General features: G+C 41.8%; 2 protein-coding genes across 2 annotated transcripts in view; one reads left to right on the plus strand and one right to left on the minus strand.

The window, feature by feature from the left end:
- The window catches only part of SLC22A3 (solute carrier family 22 member 3), a 31,056-nt gene extending 10,445 nt beyond the window's left edge, over window positions 1-20,611 (plus strand). The window contains exons 2-11 of the mRNA XM_083830003.1: window positions 450-553; window positions 2,252-2,406; window positions 4,686-4,851; window positions 5,981-6,098; window positions 11,139-11,236; window positions 11,373-11,587; window positions 14,494-14,602; window positions 14,829-14,941; window positions 16,005-16,104; window positions 16,824-20,611. Coding sequence (XP_083686129.1) covers window positions 450-553; window positions 2,252-2,406; window positions 4,686-4,851; window positions 5,981-6,098; window positions 11,139-11,236; window positions 11,373-11,587; window positions 14,494-14,602; window positions 14,829-14,941; window positions 16,005-16,104; window positions 16,824-16,881 — 1,236 coding nt within the window. The 3' untranslated portion in view covers window positions 16,882-20,611. The remainder of the gene's footprint in view (window positions 1-449; window positions 554-2,251; window positions 2,407-4,685; window positions 4,852-5,980; window positions 6,099-11,138; window positions 11,237-11,372; window positions 11,588-14,493; window positions 14,603-14,828; window positions 14,942-16,004; window positions 16,105-16,823) is intronic.
- Window positions 20,612-21,019: 408 nt separating this feature from the next.
- PLG (plasminogen) overlaps window positions 21,020-24,269 on the minus strand; it is a 58,449-nt gene continuing 55,199 nt past the window's right edge. Inside the window, exons 37-39 of the mRNA XM_083827633.1 lie at window positions 23,566-23,672; window positions 22,497-22,642; window positions 21,020-21,307 (exon numbers count right to left, since the gene is read on the minus strand). Of these exons, the coding sequence (XP_083683759.1) occupies window positions 21,146-21,307; window positions 22,497-22,642; window positions 23,566-23,672 (415 nt within the window). The 3' untranslated portion in view covers window positions 21,020-21,145. The remainder of the gene's footprint in view (window positions 21,308-22,496; window positions 22,643-23,565; window positions 23,673-24,269) is intronic.

Below are 24,269 nucleotides of genomic sequence, written 5' to 3' on the forward strand. Positions count from 1 at the left end.
GGCAACTGATGCACGAAATACAGCATCCGTTTTGGCAAGGAAGAGCTTTCCCTCAATCTTAACAATAGCTTGAAGAGTGCTGAAGCTTGCTAAGGCTGCTGCACTTCCCTGGTTCACTGGCGCTTGTTGAACAAACACGTTTGAAACAGCAGAGATGACCAGAAAGGGAGACAGGAGGGAGATAACAATTGGGAAGGAGAAATGTTTGTCAGATACCCTCAGCCTCCTCTTCAGGGAGCTTAGACAACAACAAAACCCCCCCATTGCACCAAACCACCCAGTTGCTACATGTGAATCCACAGTGCCCACAACTCCAGTTCCAGTGAACCCCACCCCCCTCCGTCCATCCTTTCCCTTCCTGCCTGGCCCTATGCAGTTTCTATACACCTTGTTCTGGGGGTGATGAATAACCCACCTGGGGTGCTTACACCTCTCCCTTGTTCCCACAGTATAACCTTGTGTGTGGCCACTCCTGGATGCTAGATCTCTCACAGGCTATCCTCAATCTGGGGTTTCTGGCTGGTGCATTCACCCTCGGCTACGTGGCAGACAGGTAAAGTATAAGCACTGCTGTCCTTCAGATTTTGGGAGATGAAGTCACTTGTAGTGACGTGCAGTAAGCATGTTTGACCACTTTGGAGATTTAGTTCACTTTGGGTGAATATCCCCAGTCTGAGATAACAAAACTCAGCTAGTAATCTTCACTTCCTATGATGGAATCATACGCCGACCATTGAGTTCATGGCTCCATACTGTCCTTAGATGTGTCAGGGCTGGATGAATGCTAAGGAAAAGATGTGGATGATGATCAGGCTTGGGCAGCAACCCACCCCAGAGCTGGGAGCCTCCACTAGCCCTACCTTGCTCTTAAAGTGAAAGAAGGAGCCTGGCTTCTGCTTTGTGTTGGTGATTACTGACAGGCAAACGATGTGTTGGTTGAGAGCACCACTGATGATTTCACTGGCAGAGCATATTTCTTCATAAAATACATTCTATCTGGCTGTTCTATTTTTCCTTGGTATTTGTGGTAATGATAATAATAACTTAAAGTATGATTTCTTTGTAAGAAGGAATGCTTATAGAATTATCCAGAATGTCACCTCAGATAACAAATTTTGAACTACCAAACAAAAATACTTTAAAGGAAAACCTGATTTTTCCAAGGGATATACGAGTAAGGAATATAGGAAGGTGGAAGAGATGCCATGGCACTGGCTAACTTTAGATATCTCTGCTCAGTGTCTGGCTGTGCAATTATGATACTGGTACCTTAAGACTGTGCAAATGGAGAGATATTATGGCTAATTATTAAAATAAGATATTATGTCTAGGAGTACCTGTATATTAATGATAATGTAATTACAGTACAACTACGAACATTGTACCTTGATAGTAATCAGGGAATGTGCTGCAGCCAGCCCATTAGACACTCCTTGACAGCACTCAACAAAATTGACCTGACGGAAAATACCCTGGTCTTTGTCCCATATCAATTCTTCTCATAAAACCTTTAGAACAAAATGAACAAACCTATTCTCACTAATACTTTTTGATATGGTAAACAGCTACACCAGTTTTCACAATTTTTCACAATTTCTTCTTAAAATGGCAACAATAACAACAGCAGAAGAGATCAAGATGGAAATTCTAGTTGTGTTCCAAGGACACAGTTGCTATACAATTGCAGGAAACAGGAAAGGTTTTTTTTTTTCTTTCTTCTTGGATTATGGTTTACCTTCAGCTCACCTGCTTATGACATGGTTTGCTGGAAGATGAGATTCCTGAAAATGCTAGGCAGACGTGAAAAACAGGTGGTCTTAACCCAAAACAAAACACTGGAAAATCAGATAAAGTAACTAAAGAAGAAATGGCTTGTTTTAACAGAGCTGGCTATACTTAAGATTAGGAGACTAATTTATGAAAGTAGAAATCTCCAACAAAATTTTCCCTCATTCAATGGTATCAAAATTATGAACTGAAACATATAGGCCATAGTTCAGCTACAAAAATATAAACTGTTTTCCAAAATAAAAGGGGCATCACCAGTTTTAAAATCAGTGATGTCAAGACAGGGATAACTACCATAGGGAAAAGAGCTTCATATCCTGGGGCAAACAGTACAAAATTTCAGGCAGCCTCTATTTGGAACCAGGTAGGTCTCAAAAAGGCACCTTGGGATCTAACATTAAAATGAAATGATAAAAAAAAATCTTTATCATGATTTTCACTTTCTTTTCCTTTTCTTCAACAGATATGGCAGAATCCTCATCTATCTGCTCTCCTGCCTTGGGGATGGGATATGTGGAATCATAGTAGCATTTGCGCCAAACTTTACTGTATTTTTGATCTTCCGTTTTCTCCAAGGTGTGTTTGCCAAGGGAACCTGGATGACATGTTATGTGATCGGTGAGAGTTGTTATTTTCCTTTTTTTTTTTTTTTTTTTCCTGGTTAGGAAAAGCTGGGGACTGAGGGATGGAGGACAAAGAGTCGGCTACGTCTGCTCTTGATAATAATTTTTCCTTGGAACAAAGCACTGGCCCTGGGGGCAGCAGATGATGAATAACCCAAGCTCATCCTTTTAATGCACTATCCTGCAAGACAAGGTGACTGTATACAAAATGTAACTTGGCACGATCTTTGGTCTGGGCTCATGCCAGAACTCAGTATTTGGGGAAACAGACGCTGGCCTGAGTCCAAACCATGCCAGGGACCCCTCTAGCAGCTAAACAAGGTAGTTTCCTTGCCTGGCAATGTCTGCTCATTTACTAATACAGAAGTGACCTCTGAGAATGGCTGCAAGTGCAAACTCTTTTCAGTACTGAGTACAGATATGAGATAGACATGAGCAGCGATGTACTTGCCTACCTGATCTCATGAGTTCCAATGGAGAAGAGTGAGGAAGAACTAATGCACAAGGGCGGCCCAGCAAGAGTGCCGCATCCTTCAGATCTGTCTTGGTTCTGCTCTCCTGAATATGACTGTGTGCAGCCGGTAGTAGGCAATTCAGCAGCAGTACAATGCTTCTGCTGATGTTATCTGAGGGCTTTTATGGCTATCTAATCTATGGACTCCAATGGGGAGGGATAGGGTATTAACAAACAATTAAGAGGTGGAGGAGTGGAATGTGTGTATATAAAGTTGTTTATTATTATTATTATTTATTACATAGAAGATCGCCAAGATTATCAAAATCCATGAAGTAAACCCAGATTCAAACAGGATGTGCAAATACAGACATGGTTAACTTTGTCAGAGTCTGAACATCTTCCACAGATGCTCAGAGGCATTAACTACTCTTCCACGCTTGGAGGACAGACACTTAGGTGGCTGTTCATCATCCGTTAGCTGGGAGGCTTTGCTCTGTGCCAGGCTGAACATACTGTCTACCAGGGTAAATATTAGAATTATTACCTCCTAAAAGGGAGAAGGAAGGGAAGCTTTTTTATAAATAGCATCAAAACAGCAGGGATCCAGACTGTTTAGTAGGTTATAGTCATGGCTTAGCGATGAAGCTCCTTCATAACAAGCTGTTCATGAGAAAAGGGTATTGTTAAGGTGTTTTGATTGACTGCCAGGTTCAGAAAGGGAGACTTTCCAGCTCCTTTGCAGAACATGAAATAAGATGGCACCAAGGAAAGCATCCTACTAGAGGTGATGCATCAGATTTACTTAAAAAGAAGATCAACCCTTCAATATCTACTGTGATATTCCAACAGTGGAAGCATCATTATATAGCACAAAAATGTGTACCATCACTGTAGTCTGTGAGGCCTGGGATAGTATTTTAAAATGCCTGGATGTAGTCAGTGAGTGAGAACAGAATTGCAAACAGGTATAAAGGGTTACAGTGAGACCTGGGAACATCATGGGGACATGGGTACTAACATGCTTCCACCAAGCCCTTGAGCCCTCTCACCATCTAAAGTCCAGAAACACCTAAGTTTTCTGGGCAAAGTTTCACTGTCGAGCAGCTCAGGTTCAAAATCTGGTGAAAGGTCCAGAATTTGCTTTCCCCTTCACTTTCAAGAACATTGTCTAATTTTAAAGTGAGCTCCTATCCTACAACATTATTAAGAGCTCTAACCAGCAAAATGTTTTATGACATTGACTTCCTTGAAAGGGTCAAATTTTACAAGAAAAGAACACTTCTTTCTTCATTTTGCAGTATTCAGATTAGACCACCAGATTTTAGGGAAAGTTTCAGCCATAAATAGAACAAGCTGTGGGCTGTACCTCAGCCCTCAGAGCAAATAAGCATGGTAGGGCTAAACTCTTTCTGACAGAAGTCTTGCCCATATTAACTGTTGGGTGCAGCCCCTGCCACAGGATCCTCTTCTCTGGGGCATGGGCCAAAATAGTGCCAGGGAGATTGTTAAGAATTTACCACTGAGCATGATGATAATGCGGTCTCAAACCCCTGTGCTGGTCCTGTTTAATTAATTAATTAACATGCAGTCAGAGACCTCTCTGTCTGAAGACCTGTGAGTGAGTTGATGGAGAAGTATAACCCATGCTTGCCCTAGACAACTTCAGTGACACACTTTAACAACTGAATGTAAGATGCTAGGCTAGACAGATTTGTGAGTTGATACAGTATTATCCTTTCCTATGTTCCACCACTAATATTCTTCTTTTGAGTTAGGCTTGTTTCTGTGTTGTTTATTTTGGCTTTCTATCTCCTCAGTGACAGAGATCGTTGGTTCTTCCCAGCGGATCATTGGGATCGTGATACAGATATTTTTCACCCTGGGAATTATGATTCTTCCTGGAATTGCCTACTTGGTTCCCACTTGGCAGGGGATCCAGCTGGCCATTTCACTGCCCAACTTCCTTTTCCTGGTCTACTACTGGTAACATTACAGTCGTTGCTCTTGTTGCTATTACTGTTGCTATTTGAGCACCTTGAGGCGCCCACAGTGGTCCAAAGTCTCTAGTGTGCAAGATGTTGTAAATTAGGAAGAAGACACCTGTCTGTTGTTGATTTTGTCTTTCTAAATGTTTTTTAGTGAATCACAGACACACACTTTCCTTTTTCTGCCCAGGGTCTGTCTCTGCCATCAGCCACAGCCAGTCCTTCCCAGAATCCTGCACTGCTGCTTCTTAGCCCAGGACTGGCTGTTTCTCTGTTTAACTTGCCCAGACCTCTTTAACTTGTCTGCTTTTCACATCAGACGTTGTTTCCACCTTTACTTCTAATTATGTACTCAGTTCAAACTTGCCCTGTAGGTCCCATGATTTGGGCAGTATGCGTAATAGAAAGCAGAGCACTATGCCCAGGTGACCATTCATCCCAGGGGACTCCAGAAATCCTGTGGGCTGAATGCAAAGAAACTAAGCCTCATATCCTCTTCTTGCACATAGTACTTCTTCAAACATTGCCTGTCATTGCCATGGCACTTTTAAACTGAAAGTCATCTTAACAGTGGGCTAGCAGAGACTGAAACATTGATCTGTAGTCTTGCTTTGGGTTCAGTTTATAAAATATGTATATATTTGAGCGCATGTGCATTTATCCTATAGTGATACAGCTAGAAGCTTCCTGGTCTGCTTGTTCTTGTTACTACGTGTGGGTGATGTTGACTGTCATTAGTTCCTTGCCGTTCTACAGACAGCCTGTCATTTTGTTTTTTATCTTTTGACGTACTTTTGATGTACGCTGTGGAAATTGAGATGGGCTTAAATGCCTGATATGAAGGCCAGGTGGATCTAAATAAAGAACCCAGCAAGGGAGGGAAGTCTTTTACACCTGAGAAGTTTTCTCCCTTTTCCAACTTTGCAGAGCATTGGTACAGTCTATTTTCTCCTTTCTGATCCTCAAGGATGAGATATTGTATGGGAGACTGGCTGGAAAAGAGTTTTGTCTCCCAAAGACTGAAAAACCAATGTGTTGGGTATAAAGGCTGGAAAAAGGCAAAGGATTTTCTTTACTTAAGGTAGTAATGGATGAAACCCCTGTTAATAACTTCTGTGTTCTTACAGGTTCGTTCCTGAATCTCCACGTTGGCTCCTGACACGCAAAAAGGGAGAGAAGGCATTAAAAATCATGCATGACATTGCAAAACACAATGGGAAATATCTCTCACCACATTACTCAGAGGTACTGTCATCTGTCTGAGCTAGAGTTTTCTCTAAGCTTTCCTAATCTTTTGAAGGTTCAGTTTGATTTGTGTGGTGGGCAAAACTCTTGTAGTGTCACACCAGAACAAGATTTTCAGTCCCATACCTACACTGTTATGTGCAAGAGGGTTAAAAGCATATTGGGTGGAAAGATACAGGCTAAAAAAGGGATTTTGCAAAACAGTGAGTTGAGTCTTTCATTTGCAACACTCCTACTTTAGAAAACCTTTGGGAAATATGTGAAACTAGCCTGAGGTCCAATGGTATTTCACAGCAGCTACAGTTTAAACTGAGTGAGTGAGTGGAGATGGAAGGATCCACTTCCCTGGTTCCTTTGCTATAACTTTTTTCTACAACCCAAACAGAAGACTGTGTAGACAACATGACTCTAAATATCAATTTGCTTCCATCCCTATTAGGGAAAACATGCTGAAAAATTCAAAATATGGGAAGCACTGTCACTGTTTAAAAATAGGAAAGTATATGTTAGAATTAGAGTCCTTTGAAAAGTGGTCTTGACAGAGCTGAAAGGACTGATGCATTTCACATAACACTTTTATGTCATTATGACATTTGCCTCGCTTTGTTGGGTAGCATATCCTGGCTCGTAGAACATGTTTCCCTTTGTATTGGCCCCATGGACTAATGATAACAGATGTGAATGGGGTTTTGTTCCAGAAAAAAACAGGTTTAGAGATTAAATGCTATTAGCAGTAATTTTTGAAATCATTATCTATAACAGGGAAAACACCGGCAGATTACTAGCCTGAAGGCGACTAGCTAAACACTCTTTTAGAAATTATTTTCATATTGAAAAGAAACTAGTTACAGAAAATGGCCATCTATGAGCACACAGTAGTAGCATATGCATAGCCTACATACTTGCATTTGTGTATACATTCATTCTCACACATATACAAAATTACCATGTGTGACTTTTAATTAGAGCGTCACTTAACCTAAAGGAAAAGACTTTGGGTTGGCAGTGTTCAGAGAGGACTGGTGTGTCCTGTCAGGAAAGGACATCATGATGTCTATGCTTTGTAGCAGGTAGTTGGCAGCCTGGGTTCCCACAGCTTCATATCTTACCTAGTTCTTTCCCATTGCTCTTCTTTATCAAGGGAGAAAGTGAGAATTTATACCAGCTTATCAAAAAAAATAAAAAAATAAAAGTGGAAATGCTTCACCAAAATCCTAGAATAAAATTCTGGATGAACCCCAAGCAAAAACATTTGGAACTCTCTTCTTGAAACATCAGATAGCTGTTTCCAAATGCACAGGATTTTATTTATCTGGTAAGAAGAACGCTTCATAAATTAGGCACTCAGACTAAGCAGTTCTGCTCATTCAAGAACATTCTTGCTATAAATATAGACTTTGCATGAAGTGCACACAGGAAGAGGTATATGACAACAGAAGTATTATAGAAACGGACAGCTTATTTATACCAATATTCCATTATATTTTCACTTCATGAAGTGTATGACAGTTAATAACAGCTCTGGCAAGTTAAACTTCATACAACAGGCTCTGTAGAGAAGCTGGGCCCTGACCTATGCTATACGTCCTAAGATAGGTGAATCTGGACTAATGATTTTGTAAAGTCAAAAGTCAAAACTACAAAGATCAATGAGACGATCTGTTCAAAAACTTCAAAAATGAAGCTTTTTTTGAATGTTATGTTGTTCAGGGTAGCAGGCAAAAGTTAATGATAGGGAGGAGTTGTCAGTGAAAAAGTTATATATTACTTCTTTAGCCAAGAAATGGGACATAAAGAATAAGACTGTTGTACATTAGTGAAGCATTGTGATAGAGTGAGCTTTGATGAGGAGTAATAGGCTGGGCCAGAAATTAGAGAGACATTTCTCCTATTAACATCAGGGCATCACTGTGATACCAGACAAGGTCAGAAAATCACCCTCAGCTGTCCCACAAAACAGAATGAGCTGTGCTAGGCATGTTCGAGTAGCCTCTGGCACAACTGGAGGACTGCAGATTGAAATCAGTGAGAGAGAAACAAACTGAAAAGACTGACTAAAGAGAGAGAAATGGCTACATCTGCTCATTGTGCTAGAGGTTCACTGAGGTTTTCCTGTCCTGGTCAGCATTACCCAGTGCCCAAGAAATGTAGTTGGAAATTTGTGCTGCTGCAGCTCTCCCTTCATGTTCATCCCTGCACTCCTGCACCTGCTGCCTCACGCTAGACGTGCGCATTTTCTGAGCCTCACATCGGAATGGAGACGTGTGTCTTTCACTACTTATTGCTTAAAGTCATATTTAATTTCTTTTAGAAGTGTTCCACCTCATGCCCCTAAGCCCCTCACAGCTGCAGAAGATTAACCTCCACACACCCAGATTCACATTGGATCTCTTCCCAGGACCTTTTCAATACACAATGTCTGTCGTCCTTGGTGCTGTGCCCAGAGGAGAGAGAGCATCTCCAGGAAGCGTGTTAGTGGGGGATCGAGTGTATTTCTTGCCTTAAGTCACGTCAGAGTTCTCTTTCATGTTGCAACTCCAGAATTTCAGGCAGAGAGGTGCAGGTGTGGAGGGACAGGGAGAAGAGAGAGATGTTATCCTTCAGTGCATTTTGGCTATGATTTTCCAGTACCTCTAGAACAGTTTCATTGGCTGGCTCCCTTGCGTGGCTCTGGACATAACAGCCTTGTGTTTTTATTGGCATGCAGAAGCCACAAATGACCTTTGTATAAAAACAGATAAACATTTCTTTATTTTGCTCTCTAAGTTACAACACTGGTACAGTTCAGCTCTGTACAGAACTCATTAACCTTTTTTTTTTTTTTTGTATTTTATAAACTGTTTTTTTTTTTTTTCTAGTTGCTTGTAATTATCTCTTGGTCTCTGTCCAAAAGCAGACTGAGCTGTGGCCAGCTGAGTAAGGACTGCTCCTTGAGAGAGTTGTGGATCAAAAACCTCTCTCCCTTTACACATAGATATTTCTAGTATATATATTAATGTACATGCATAAATATTACACATATACATGCATGTACTCTCCTGTGCAGAGTTAAGCATGTGCAGAATTATGTGTCTGTGCTCTGGGGAACCTTTGAAAATTATTGCAGAAAAACTGAGATGTAATTTGATGGGACATAAAAATGTCATGGAAGTTATTTACAAAACTTCCTGCAGAGTCTCCAGATAGTGTATCTTGGAAACATGGGCTCTGTCTTAGAATTCCTGGCCGCAGTGATGTGAATAGCAAAGCTCTCCTTGACTTCAAGGAACAAAAAGAGGATTTTCTTCCCAACAAATCATTGACTCCACAGTGATTTTTTTTTTCTTCATGTATAAAAAATGGTCAGTCACGCTTGGGGTTATTATGACTTTATTAAGACATAAAAATATATGGTAACAGCCATGTTGAGTTTATCTTCGGTCCTTTGGAGGACTAAAACCATATTTGCACAAAGGCACAGCTGATGGCTGGCAGCCTGCTCTTATAAACAAGTCATGGAAGCTTTATAACCATATTATGAGAGAGTCCAAGAGCAGTGCAGAAACCTGGCAACCTCAGCCTGTCCTACAAAGCGCTCTGGCATGCAACAGTAGTGGCAGTGCTTTGAAGAAAACTTCTGGCTCTGGCTGCAAAAGAAAAGCAAGAGGGAGTAGAAAGGAAGTTCAAACAAATGTGGCATTTCTCTGTCCACTTTTTGTCCAAGTTTTGTGGCACTTAGTTATGAAAAAGTCATGCTTAAATTCAGCCAGCCAAATCTCACCGTGCTATCTTCTGATGTGAACAACACAGAAGAGCTGTGGGCATGGCTGAGGAGCCCCTCAGGAAATTCCTTGAGCTTTGCCTGTTGTCTCATCATGGATGTGTGTGATCCCACATAACTCTCTGTCTTCTCACTCTGTCTCCCCATGGGCTGGGATTGTGTCCTAGGGCTCCTGGCATGGGTGAAGGGCAGCGGGTGCTTTGGTTGCAGAGAAGGGCTTGCTCCTCCATCTGCTTTCTTAGGGCTCCTCGCAGGAGGGGGCAATAACTGGGAGTCCCAGCAACCAGGCTGCCTGGAGTTCTCCTCAAAATGACGCATCAGTTTTAACCCCATGTTTCCCACATCTTCTCTGAGAGCTGATGGAAACCCCAGCTGTGGCTGCCAGTTCTTGGGCAGACCCACTTTGGTCTCTGCCTAAAACCACCTGTGCCTTCTCTTCCTTGTCTTCCTCACCTGCAAAGTGAACATAACCAAAGGGCTGCCAGCGTGTGTATTAGTATTATTATGTGTTGTAAATACCTGTAGTAGATGCTTGGGAAACAAATTAAGGGCAACATCTTTGACAGGAGTAGACTGATTCTTCCCCTTGTATTTTCCCCCAGTTGCTGGCCAGCTTGGGGAACCCCTCGGTCAGGGTGTCCCTTTGACCCATCATGGTTAAAACCTGCTGGCCGGGCATAACTCTTAGGCATATGAGAACTGTTAATTCATACTTTGTGGGATTTTTAGTTATTTAGGGTAAAAGCCTTGCTCATCATAGTGCTTTTATATTTTAAGTGCCTCTGAATTTCACCAGTTAAGTTTTGCAGCACCCAAACCCCTTCACAGATCTGATTTTTCTCACACTTCTCTTTACTTTCTGCTGCCCAGGTGTATTACCAGCAGCCTTCTCACAACCCATTGCTTTGCCCATCCTGTGACATTCTCTACTCCAAGTGACCATGACATTGCAAAGGCCATTTATTGTCTTTCAAGGCATTCCAGGTCAATCTTTCTCAGTTTACTCTGAGGAAATCATTTTTCTTCTCTCCAGTCAAGATTTGGGATTTCTTTCCAATTTTTGCATGGTCTCTGTTAAGGAAAACCAGCAGCTGTATTCAGCTGTAAGCTATTTCCCATAACTGCACACTGCTCTGGAGTGCTAAAAGCAGCAAACCAGGTCATCAGCACCTTTGCTCGCTTGACTGAAATACTGCTGAGCACTGCATTTATTTAGAAACTCTGCTCCAGCGCCTGCCTGACATCTGACAGCTGACTCTGCTGCTTGTCTTTCTCCTCAGATCACTGTTAGCAACACAGAGGTCAGCAATCCCTCCTTTCTGGATCTGGTGAGGACTCCTCAGATGAGGAGAAACACGCTTATCCTGATGTATGCCTGGTGAGTGCCCACCTCAGTGCTCCTTGTTACAAGGGTGAGGTGTTATCAAGAATAACCCCCTCACGACTTTTAGGGTCTTTCCAGCTGCTTGCAGTCATTTGTTTGCCTCTCAGTATTTTTTCCCTTTGCTGTCTAGGTTCACAAGTGCCCTGATCTACCAAGGGCTTGTCATGCGCCTAGGAATTGTTGGAGGAAACCTCTACCTGGACTTCTTCATTTCAGGAGCTGTTGAACTGCCTGCCGCTCTCCTAATTTTAGTGACAATTGATCGCTTTGGCCGCCGACTTCCCTTCGCAATAAGCAACTTTGTGGCAGGAATTGCATGTCTCATTACTGCATTCTTGCCAGAAGGTAATTTTCAACCCTTCCCAACATCAAGATCTTTAGGTCAATGTCTTCTTCCTGACCCCTTAAGCAAGGAATGGAGGCCACACAAGATGGTAGATAGAAGTAAAAGGTGGCTGGTGATGCAAACAACACCACAGTCATGGAACAATTCCTTATTTACTTATAGACTGTCCTAGGACATGTAATGGCCAGATCTCTGATAGGCAGTGAGCAACAGATGGGTGTAGTCCTGGAAAATATGTGTATAAAGGCCCTGAATTGTTTTGAAGGCTTATGCAAGGGAAGAATATACAAACATGAGGGGAAGATATATTCCCTGACTTGGAAGACACTTAACAATGGAAGAAATCAGTGATTTAGCTGAGGCACTGTTGGTTTCTCCTCATTCACAAACAAAATGATTCCTGGAAAAAAAAAACACATGGCCTAACCTCTCAAGACCTTCCTCTAGTGTCATGGCTCTCCCGGCACTGTCCGTTCATTCCAGCGGCACAGCAATGCCAGGCTGCAATGTGCTCTGCTCACCCTTATTCACCCCAGCCCTTCCATCCCCATCCAAACCACAACACGGAGTAGGGGCTGCAGCAGGCAATAAGGACAGTTTCCCTGCCCTTACCCTCCCAGGGCTTTGGGCAATTCTGAAGTGGGTAGAGAAAAGGTATGACTTTCAATTACATCAGTCTTACCTGATTTCAAGGACAACCAAAGGGTCTGATATCGCTTGAAGGTTTCCTAGTACTCCTTTCTTTTCTTTAAATTGTTTTCCCTCCTGTGTAGCTGTTTTATTGTATATAAGTGTATATCCCCAGAGAAGCACCTGAAGGTGCTTTGCACCCTGTGTTACTTCAGTGTGCTTTGCCTCAGTGTGGCTAGGGACTGGCAGCCAAACTGGCATTAGAGAAGCTGATTCCTCCCAGGGATGTTCCTGTCAAAGCAAGTGACAATCCTGGCTAGCCTTAGAGGTTTTAGCTCCAGATTTTATCATGGGACAATAGTTTTCCTTGAGAAGAGCCACAAGGAGCCACTTCAAGGTAAGAGGTGTTGACAAGACCAGGCAGGTTTGCAGAGAGTGCAAAACAAAATACTTCAGAGAGGGGTTAGCTCACCTCCCTCAGCTAAGCTTCCTTCAAAGGGTTCCTCCAAAAGTACTTAAAATTGTATTGCATGTTTGAGGAGCTTCATTGCTTCAGTAGAAGTAGAAACGATGTGACAGGGATATGGAGCAGGAAGGTCAGCGGTCTGTTGTGGTGCTGGCACTGGCGATTGTGAGACTGCACCCTGGGATGATGCAGTGTTGTCCTCACTTATTTGAGCTCCTCAGCTAGACCACTGAAGTCTGTGAATGCTGGCTCTGCTCTGCTGACGGATTTTGCCCATGACCACTCAGGTTCCCTCTGCTGTGAGCCTCTCTGACAAGCCACCAGGCTGTGAGTGGGTGCCTGCCAGCTCCCCGCCATGGGGCACTGTGACTCAGAAACAAAGGACCCAGCCCAGGGGACTCACAAATGGGACACCTGAGGTCCAAGTCCTGCTTTCAAGAGAAGTGTTTGCACAGATGTGAGAAGATGCAGCGGCAGCTTGTGAGGGCTTGGTCACCCTGGGGTGCTCACACAGTTCAAGTCTCCCGGCAGAGGGAGGAGCCACACATGCGTCACCCTCACCTCAGGGGTCCGACAGGCTGAAGGGGTGCCAGGGCGACAATGTGAATTTGTTTTGTTCTTTCCAGCCTTTGCTTTTCTTGCAAGTGTTTGAAAACAGAGCTTTTCAGGGCAAAGGCAGTATCGCAGCATGTGATGAAATTTGTTGGGGGGTTTGTTTGATTGTTTTGGAAGGGAAAAACATCCAAGCATCCATTTTCCATTTCAGAGAAAACTGAAATGTTTTCTTGTTCCTCCTACTGTAGTCCTGAGAAAACACAGCCACTGCCAGAGCCCTCTCCAGTGGCAGAGCTCCCCTTCGTGCCAGGCTCAGGCTTGCTGTTTCACTAACCTCCCGGTCTGCCCAGTCATGGTTAGTCCATACAGCAGACTGTCCTCTTCCAAGGGCATTGCAGCAGTCCTCATTATGTTCCTCGTGGCGCTCTCCCAGAGGCCACCAGCTCTCTAGATAGGGCTGGGGGACTGCTGAGGTGTTGCATATAGCGAGGCAGGATGACTCTGCCCTGTGGTGCAGATGTGCCTGTTGCAGAGCTGGGAGAGCTGGTCAGAGTGACCCAGAGCTGGTTGTGCCAGGTACAACGCCATGCTCCAGGGAACGGAAGAGGGAGGATACCCAAAATTAACATCGTTAGGAGCGTGTCTAATGTGCAAAGGCTAAACAAATAGTGAATAGTAGTTGGCCTGCTCTAAGGAGAATGGTGTTATGCCCCTTGAATCATTAGGCTGAAATTTATTTCTGATTCTCGAAAGCAATCTCTAATGATGCCGGAAAGCAATAAATGTCAATATAGATTGATATCTACAGCAGTGGTTTTTCAGTCTGACTTGCGCTGATTCAGTGTTCCTGTGTTGTAGTTTTTGTTGACAGGGCTTGAGGCTTATTCTTTTAGGAGTAGGAGAATAGAAATGGCATGGCTGAGTGAGACCCGTGGTCCATCTAGCTCCATAACCAGCCTCTGACAAGGAGGCTGCGTGGTCACTCAGGCAGGCAGGCAGAGAGGACTTGTTCTACCACCTATCACAGCTTTGTTTTTTTTTTTTTTGGTTTTCTCACCCTTGCTTATGTTTTACTGTGATCTGCACTTCACAGACAACTGGGCAGAGGCTTTCCTTGTGCCCCTATATCTGAGAAATGCTCGGCTGCAACCAATGCAGGTACCGGAGTAAAATCCCTGTAAGTGAGAGCTGGCTGGCAGCAGGCTGCGGGTGCAGTAAGGCACGGCTCACCAGGGTTTCTTTTTGAACGGACAGATATCCCATGGTTCAAAACCACGGTGGCCACGCTGGGAAGGCTGGGCATCACAATCGCTTTTGAAATCGTCTACCTTGTGAACTCTGAGTTATACCCAACAATACTGAGGTAAGTTGAAACTTTTCCCTCAGCTTTTCACCTATTTCACTGCTTTTCAGTAAAACTCACTTTTCTTCAGAGTTTCCTTACTGAATAGCAAGCCACCCATCAGTGTGGATGGCATATACTGACAAGATAATTTTGGAGTTAATCCTACATGCTGCTTCTCAAACTGCTGCTCATCTGTTTGCTAAGCATCTCTTAAATATCTGGCACTATATTTTTTTTTTTTCAGAAACTTTGGTGTTTCCCTGTGCTCGAGTTTGTGTGACCTAGGTGGGATCATAGCCCCATTCCTGCTTTTCCGATTAGCAGCTGTTTGGTTGGAGCTACCTCTAATTATTTTCAGTAAGAATTAATTTAAAATACACTTTTTGTTAATATAGTTTTCACCTACCTGGGCTTTTTTCTTAGGGCAAAAGTGTAGAGTGGGCCTCACCTCCTGCTCAAACCAGCCCCTCCCAACCTTCATGCCTAGCAAAAGAGTCTGACCAGCAAATGGGTGAGGTATGGGTGGTTTCACAGCACATGATGGAAGATCTCGGGCCCCTTTGGTAACTTGGCTGAAAAACCATAGAAGTTATGTGAGGTGCTTCAGGACTGAGAAACGTTGCAGCTAAGTTCTGTAATTGCAGAGAAGTAAGCTCAATCTCTGGACAATGGACATTGATGTCCTTTAAGAAATATTTGTTGTTTTTTGTTTGTTTATTTGTTTGTTTGGTTGGTTTGTATATATGGTTATGACTGGATGTTATATTAGCCACAACTTCTTCTTCCTCTAAAATTCTTTTCCTCAGTTTAATTTTGGAGAAATGAGCCCTATGAATTAAGTTTGTGGGAAAAAAGTAGATTTTTTCCAACAAGGAAGTTGAAGTCTGCAAATAAACCAGACTTAGAGGAAGTACACGTGGCTGGGTAAAAAGCAAAAGAGATAAGATAGAGTAAGAAGGGAAAATGGTGCTAATGACAAATTTAGCTTGAAAACAAAAATGGAAAAACAAAAGACATTTAAAAAAATTACCATTATTCCAAGAATAGATATTTATAGAAGTACTGTGTTCACATTATCTAATGCTAAAATTCTGCAGCTGGGGAAGGACATAAAATTTTGATCTCTAAGATCTCCCTTCTGGGGTAATTCAGGCTGTAAATGAATCCATAGCCCTCAGGTGGTTTTGTTTATTTGCTTGGTGGGTTGGTTGGTTTGTTTTTTTTTGTTTTGTTTGTTTAATAGTTTAAAGTAATTTATCATGAAGGTGCTCTTACAAGCAGGGTTAATCAGAAATACCTGTTGCACTTTAAATATCTCACTTTAGCCTTAATCTGAGTAAGACTTACTCAGTTGATAAACCCTGAAACTAAGAAACATAACATTTTTATTGCTTTTTTGTTTCTTCCATGTCCATTGTAGGTATTCTTGCAGTTGTCTGTGGGATCCTAGTAATGCTTTTACCAGAGACAAAGGGAATCTCCTTACCAGAGACAGTGGAGGATGTAGAGCAGCTTTCAAGGTATGATATGTATTTTCTTACTTTTACATGGGTGAGGTTTCCTTAGGGTGTCCTCCTCCAACCTTGTCAGCTGTAATAAATTATTGATGTGTTTTGAGCGTCAAAGTAAATTCCCTAATCAGGATGATATAATGAGCATGTGATATTTTCCTCAATAGAACTTTTTAGTACCACTAAGTCAGGTTGTTAAAAAAACAAAACAAAAACCATGGGGACAGGTTCTGTAAATACAGAAAAATTTCTCATAAGGGCACAAAGTTGTGTCTGCACAAAACCTGCAGCTCTCTGGTCAAGAAAAACAGCACTTACCTCAGTCAAAGCATCATGTGAGGAAGGGCCTTTGATAATGGGAGCTTTTCCACAGTTTGTGAAGCCATTGAAAAGTCACCTATGAGATGAATTTTGTAGCTGAAGAGATACAAACGTACTTTCCCCACTCCTAGCAAACAGCAAGCCAGACTCTTCACTGCACTGCAGGCGTTCAGGGAACACACTGGCTTGCTTGGCAGTATTTTTCTTGAGGAGGTAGTGGCATAGATTAGTGCTTCACAGAGTGTTTTTGGATCCTGCATCAGCAACTTTTTCCCACTTTGATACACAAACAAAAGAAAAAGGAAACTTTCTGTGCTGATAATAAATGCACCAGTACTGTAACTTGGACTACAACTCTGTTTTCCCTTTTCTTCCACCTTTACGCCCCTCCTCTTCTGTTTCTTCAGTCCTTATGGTAAATGTGGCAAGAAAAGGAAACATCAGGACACCAACTCTTATATATGATCTTTGAAGGATGGCACTGAAGAAAGAATCACGTTCCCACACTGGGAATTTATTCTCCACTTGCCGCCACTTTGAAGTTTGCTGCAGAGTGTGGATAAAAATACATGTTCTTCTTCTATGTGTAATGACATTCAGAACAAGCAGTGTATTTTTCTGTAAATATGGAATAAATTTGTTTTTTCTAAGTGCTGTTTCCAGAAAGGGAATATTCTTTGGTTTAGGTAGAACAGATCTGCTTAAAAAGATGCACTATCTAGCTCAGTGAGCTCTTATTTATTTCTTTGTATATTTGAGCCATTTGTTTATTTCTATTGTTAGCATATACCCTTGGGTGAGGACAGCTGGAAATGGTAAGATGTGGATGACTTTGGGGAAGAGAGTCTCAGGTCAGGAGGAATGGGACCAGGAGATCCTCACCCCTGTCTGCTCCTCTCTCCCAGTGACACTCTGTGACAAAAGCCCTGCCTATTGAAGGTCTTTCTTAGATGTGGCAGCACTCCTCTTCCTCCTCTCCTGTTATGTAGCTGTCACAGGGCATTAGCTCTGCAGGTCAGATCATCCAACTGCCCATCACTGCTTCCTCCCAGGCCCCGTTGGGGTTTGTGTGCCAGACATGCTGATTTTTTTTTCTGTTCTAAACTACACACTCTGCCCATTCCTGAAAACCAAATCACCTCACTCTGACAAGGGCCAAGCTGACTCGCAGAGTTGCTCTTCTCCACATCATTGGCCATCTTTCTGCCTTGGGTATAAGTTATCTGAGATGCTGACAGAGATGTTTAGCTGTCTTGGGAAAATGAGCAGGGACAAGAGAAGGTTTGGTTATGGAGGGAAGTGTTAACTGGACCCAGTTTTTTGAAGCTGACCTGTAGTTAAGTGTTTGGATCTGTGGCTCTGCAAGCAGACAGCTGGCACACCCTGCCTTTGTTTTGGTCCCTGTGAGCTTCTCCACCAAGTGTTGGGGCCTGGCCAGAGCCAGACAGTCAATACACTCCTTACGGACTTGAGAGTGGCATCCAAATGATGTACTGTTAACAATGGAGAATTAAACCACAAAAGAAAGACATTGAGCTGTTGTAGAGGGCTTTATTAGCTCAGAACAAAATATTTGGCATAAGAAAATATGGGAATGGGTTTTAAGGCTTTATAACACAAATGAGTGATGCTAACGTTAAGGTCAGTGCAGCTGAATGACTACTGCTGCAGTCTAATCATCTTAAGAGCACAAGAAGACTGCTGTGCATGGGGATTTCCTATGGGGAGGAGTATAGCAGGTATTTCAACAGTTCCTGGCTCTCCCTGCCTTTTCCCAGCAACTGCCCATACCACCAACCATGCTGGAGGAAAACAGGATCTATATTAGTAATCTCAAATTAAAGTTTGCATGCTTTGAACAGTTAGCGATGAAGGTCTGTCTTTCAAGGCTATTCTTAATTTCCTCTAAGGCATAGTTGGAGGTCAATAGCATGCTTAGCAAAAGTCAGTAGTGATCGGAAGGTATGAAACTAAATGCATGTGTCATAACATCTGGCAAATTGGTGATTAGCATATGACCTGAAACTGGAGTTACTGCTGCGGGGGGGAAACTCCTCCTACACCAATGTGATCATCCTCTGGCAGCTGTAAGCTCCCCAGGGCTGGCTGGCAGAGACCAGCCCTGAACTGGAAGCCATGGGCTTGCACTGCCCTGGTGCAAACCCACCGCTGTGTCTCAGTGTGGGGTGGGAGCACAGAGCTCAGCCCTATCTTCTTGGCAGCCAACCAGACCCCACTGGCCCTCGGGAGGCATGGGGAGGTGCACAGATGTGATGCTGGATGAGCTAAGCCTTCCTCTTCCCTTTAATGCTTCTCCTTCATGAATTTTATTTTTTTTTAAACAGTTTCTTAGACACCGCAGCAGCCTGGGAAGGACAGTGAAGATCATTCAAAGCTATCATTCATTGACAAAGTAATGTCAATATTATTTGCTAGCTGTTGCTGTTTGTAGATGACTGAAAGGTGCTTGAGAAGTGAGAGGGGTGAAGGCTTGTTTTCAGCCTTTTGGATTGTGCTTTGTTTTGCATAGCACCATATGTTGCTTGGAAGAGGATACAGGTAAAATATTCCTGTATGTAAACTAACTAGGAGCAGTGTCAGAAGATTAAGTTTATTTATTTTATAAAAATTCATTATGTAGAGAACATCAGAAAAAAGGCTGTGTATGTGTTCTGACTTTAATACAATAACAATGAATGGCAACAGGAGGTCTAAATTCAGGACAAGTTTATATTCAGTAATGGCTCCTGTGCTAACTCTTACCCATAACAGATAGATTTTGTAAGATGGAGAATCCTTCTGTGTCTGTGTGAATTTGGGCTGCCCCTTGAAGGTTGTGAAAAGGGTAGTAACCTGTTAGCACGACCAGGTGATGATGGGGTTACACAGCCATGGGTGAGTGGCAAACGTTGCTCGCTTTAGTTGTCTTGCATGTGCTAGACACCTCATTCTAGAGGCTCAATGAATGATGTGATCTGCATAGCCACCGACAGATCGCCTTACCAATGCCAAAGACACAAGTTCAACATAACCACAGGAACCCAGGAGCTAACTTCTTCCTGTCTGCAAAATGTTTACTTAGACCAACAAACAGGCGCATATGCTTTTTGGTCCAAATGTGTCCCTGTCCCCAAATTTGCCTTCATCTAGTAATGAACTTCATTCAACTAGTAACTTCTACTAGTTTCTACAAATGGTTAGTAATAAGTACAATTCGTGATAAGTGGTGATATATATTGCCATTGACACTCTCATAGAAGGAAAACATCACAATTTACATGCTTTAAAGAGTTATCATTTAGGTGGGTTGTGTGTAGCCTCTCAGGCATGTCTGGACATTTCTAGCCAGACTATAATCTCCCATTACAGTCTACAGGGAAAAAAAAACAACAAAACAAAACTGCTAGAATGCAACCCATCTCCTCCATGGGCACTTGTTCTTGGGGGAAGACATGGAAAATGTGAATGCATTTCTAGGTGGGCAACATGATTCACAAACAGCAGCAACTTATTGGACAACTGAAATCACTTCTTTTTATGGCGTGTTTTGGGAGAAAAATCTCTTTTTAGACAACAGAAAACAGACAATAGATGAAGAACAAAGAAAAAATAATAAATGTAAAATGAAACATAAAATCCCCATAATGGAAGGAGAGGTAACTTCTGAAATGCTGCATGGTTCAGAAATTTGTCATTGCTTGGCAGAGAGACCAGGAGGGCTTTTTCCTCTAGTGTGTGTAATTGCACATGTATATTCAGCAGATCAACACTGAATTTTGGGGGTCTTTTCTGGTCTTTTCCTTCAAACATCATGAAGAAATTTGCCATTATAATACCACATAGAAGTAGCTGTATTTTAAGAGATGTTGGTATATGGGCACAGATTTCATTTCCTGTAACCACAAGCCTGTGTACTTCCTTTTCTTTTAGAGAAAAAAAAATACAAGTAACGATTATACAGTAAGACAAAGTTATATAGTGAAACAAAACTGGTACTGTGGACAATGAAAGTTTATAATATGTTACATGCATTGTCATTACTTGCTGTAATGATTGACATCAGCTATTTCTCTGTCTTCACTATGGACTAACTTTGTGGTCAGGGTTTTTTTTATTCACTGTTTTATATCTCTGATGGTACATTTGTACTTCTGCTGACACATTTATATGTCAATAAAAAATCTGAAAATACAAACCAAATGTGTTTGCTTCATTTTCTTCCGTTCTATGTATTTAATGCTATCAGAAATATCTAATAAAACTTCACAGGCATAAAAGACAAGTACAGTGAGTTTCTTCTTTGCTTTGTGTCACTGAATTGGTAAAAGGATGAAACAACTCATAGAAAATGAGAAGTATTCTCCTTTTTTCCCTTGCTTGAGACACGACATCTTTGGAAATTCAACCTTAGAAGAAAAAGTCATTGTAGAGTCTCATATAAGATTGAAATGCAGGTGTCCAGTTCCAGTTGATGTTGTTTTTTTGACAAGTATTTCAAAGGTGGGTAGGTCTATTGTCAGACATAGCAAACCACAGAATATATAGAAGGAGGGTAACACACCATCGGTTGGGTTTCTTGGCAATAAACATTAACTTATAGCAATTTTAAATGGATGATCATATTTATTTTACTTTTTTAAGGAATGATTGTAGCTTTAATATTGCACTTGGAATCTTGTATTTCTAATGTGCACACTGCTTGCCAGGAGAGGGCAGTCCATACCCAGTATCAGTTGTTTTCCATTACGCTCCTAATCCAAGGAATATAATTAGAAACTCGAACATAAACTCCAGGTTTCATGGGTTGGGCACAGCCAAGGCCCCAAGAAGTAACTCCATGTTGGACAAATTTATCTTGGTCCAGACATACTAGAGGTCCTCCACTGTCCCCCTAAACAGAGTGAGAAAGAACAGGATGAAAGACCAGTATGCAAAGAGTGGCACTCTCACAGGAGGCACAGAAATAGAAATATCTCTTGCATGAGAGGTCTTCACATGTTATAAGAAGGCACTGGAGCTTTAACCAGAAAGGAGCTTTCTAACACATGCTGTAAAGTTATCTCTTCTTGTCAACTCTTCTTGTCAAATAAATGTCAACATTTATTTTTGAAATAAGGGGATTTGTTGAGAAGGAATCTTATTGCCCTTAGTAACTGTTAATCTGTGCTTCCTTCCTCACTCTCTTCTCTGAGGTGTTTACGGCCTCATGGTCAAAGACCAAGTGAGTGCATGCATTCAAGACATATTTATTAAGACATGAATGCACATCCCTCAATGGCTTGCTTGACCATCACTCTACTTGTGTATAGGGTAGCTGTGCTGTGTTGGCAGTGGTGTCGACTTGGCTACTGAGGCAGGCAATCTGCTGGTTTTGGACTTCTTTCCAGAGTCGTCTCTAGCTTTTCAGGGAGGAAAAGTGTTCATTTTGACTCAGTATGTTAAGAAGCATTTCTAAGCCTTTTCATGAATTTAAATAAACCGAAGAACTAAATTTCAAAACATAGAATTCCAGAGAAGACGTCATGCTGTGCTTTTGAGATATTGTGAGCTATTGCAACCGTATTCTTCCTTTTCAGCAAAAGGAAAGTTCAGCATGAAGATTGCTTCGCATGGAGTGACTTGTACAGGCATTGACGCTTGCTAACTAGTTGTTCCTTTGGCCTTTGGTATGCTTAAATGGCAGACTCCTCTCTACCGATTCTTTACTGCTAACTGGGATGACTCAGATTGTTAACTGAGCTAGCTTTAGTATTGGAGCTAGTCTAACTGAGACAAACAAAGTGGTCTGGAAAAAGCATCAGACCATTAGTCATTCTAGGCTGGTTTCCATACACCTGGCTTAGGCTGCCATGTATTTCCATGTGCTTTGTAGTTCAGAAGTATCTGAAAAATTACCTGCCCCACTTCCTAGCAGCAGATGAAGGAGCAAGGAAAGAATAGAATCCACGTGCATTTTTCAGCTCTTAAACCAGGTGATGTGGTAACATCCTGAGGCTAATTTTAAGCCTCTAAAGCACAGAAGGCAATGCACTATTTGATCTGAAATCGTTTACAATATAAACCAATACAGAATTTCTTACCTGGCAGCTATCTGTGCCTCCATGAATATTCCCAGCACAGAGTTCATGATTTTTGACTTTCCCATTCAAAAATTCAGGGCGGTTGCATATTTTATTCTCAATTACAGGGAAACCAGTTTCTTTTAAGTAGCCGTCACCACCAGTTCCTTTGCAAATAATATATATTAAAATAATAATAAAAAAACAGCACAATGAATGACAAAGGTAAATGAGCATCTCTGCAAAACAACATTGTGATAGGAATAAGCAGTAAAATAAGTGTAGTGTTTATGCACTATGCACGTACTTTCCCTGCATAACATAGAGTGATTCCAAAGTCAGTAAGTGTTATCAGCATCATGGCACTTATAATCCTCTACCACCCACCAAAATCCACATTGCACTGCTTGCCCTTACTGCTCCAACAGTAAATCCATACGGATTCAGTATCCACAATATCTGGGAGAGTCATTCCCAAGCCATTTTATTTGTCAGTATCTGAGAATTTCTCTCTGTGGAAGAATGCAGGTAGGAAGTAGGCAGTTGAAAATGGCATGATGGGCAGAAGCAAGGAGACAGAGAAGATAAGATGCTCTTCTCAGACAAGACAAAGTAGGAGGTGTGAAAATGTGAGCATGTTTATATGTGAGTGAGACCTGAACAAGGCTGGTTGGGAGAAAAATCACTGGAGAGAATGAGCAAACTCACTTCATGTGATTAAGAAATAGCCTAAGTCTAGAAAAACTTTCCTTCTGACTGCGTAAAAGACCACTTTGGGGAAAAGCACAGTGAACTGAGAAATAAGAGTAAATATGCCCTTAGGTCTGATTCTTCTCTTTTAGTACTGGTTTAGGGAGTTTCAATTTACATCACTCTGAGTGATTTAGGAGAATCTAAATCAGGAGACACTGGAAAGAAAAGCAGTAGCTGATGAATTGTGATGAAGCATCACAGAATTATAGAATCATCTAGGTTGGAAAATATGGACACCTACAAGCTTTTTTTGAGTGTTTTTGGTACACAGTGAATGTATTTTGGACACGAGTATATACCAAAAATGGAGCTTTCAGGTGTGTTAATTCTCTCTCACCTTTTGTATCTCCCCAACCTGTCACATAGCACTCCTCTCTTCCTCCTAACACAGAATTTTCTTTAGGCAAGCAAATTGGGATTACATGATTATTGATGATTGCTGGGCTGAAAGAAACAAACAAAACACTCATTCAGGAGTAACCATTACAGCATTTATACTTCATAGCACCTTCAGTTGTCTAAAGAGATTTTATACAGTCAGCCTTTTTTTCCCTTGAAATCCTAAGCTTCAGATAAGTGTTCTTTTTTTTTTTCTTTTTTCTTTTTTTCTGAAGTGCAAAACCACCTTTATCTTAGACTATAATCCCACAGAACATGATACACAAAAGGAAAAGATTTGAAATGGAGAACAGTTAACTTTAGACATTAAAATAAATAAATAAATAAATAAATCCAAGAGAATGTGTCTATGTAGGCTAATGAATAGATAACAAAGCCTAGCTAACTCTGCCTGCATCCAATCTGACTATTTGTAAGTCACTTTCAAACTGGACACTGTTATCATAAAGCAGAGTTCGAGTCCATCTGACTTACCTTTGGGTGCAGCTTCTTAGCTAGGCTCCATTAAGAAGCCACACTAATTGTGCTATGCTTTGGATTTGCATTACACCCATGGAAATAAAAGCAGAAGCACAACATGTTCATATCATCTTGTAGCTGTATAGGTGTATTCCTCTTGATTGCACAGCACGTTAGAGAGAG

Source organism: Anser anser (assembly GCF_964211835.1).
Source record: "Anser anser genome assembly, chromosome: 3".
NCBI lineage: Eukaryota > Metazoa > Chordata > Aves > Anseriformes > Anatidae > Anser > Anser anser.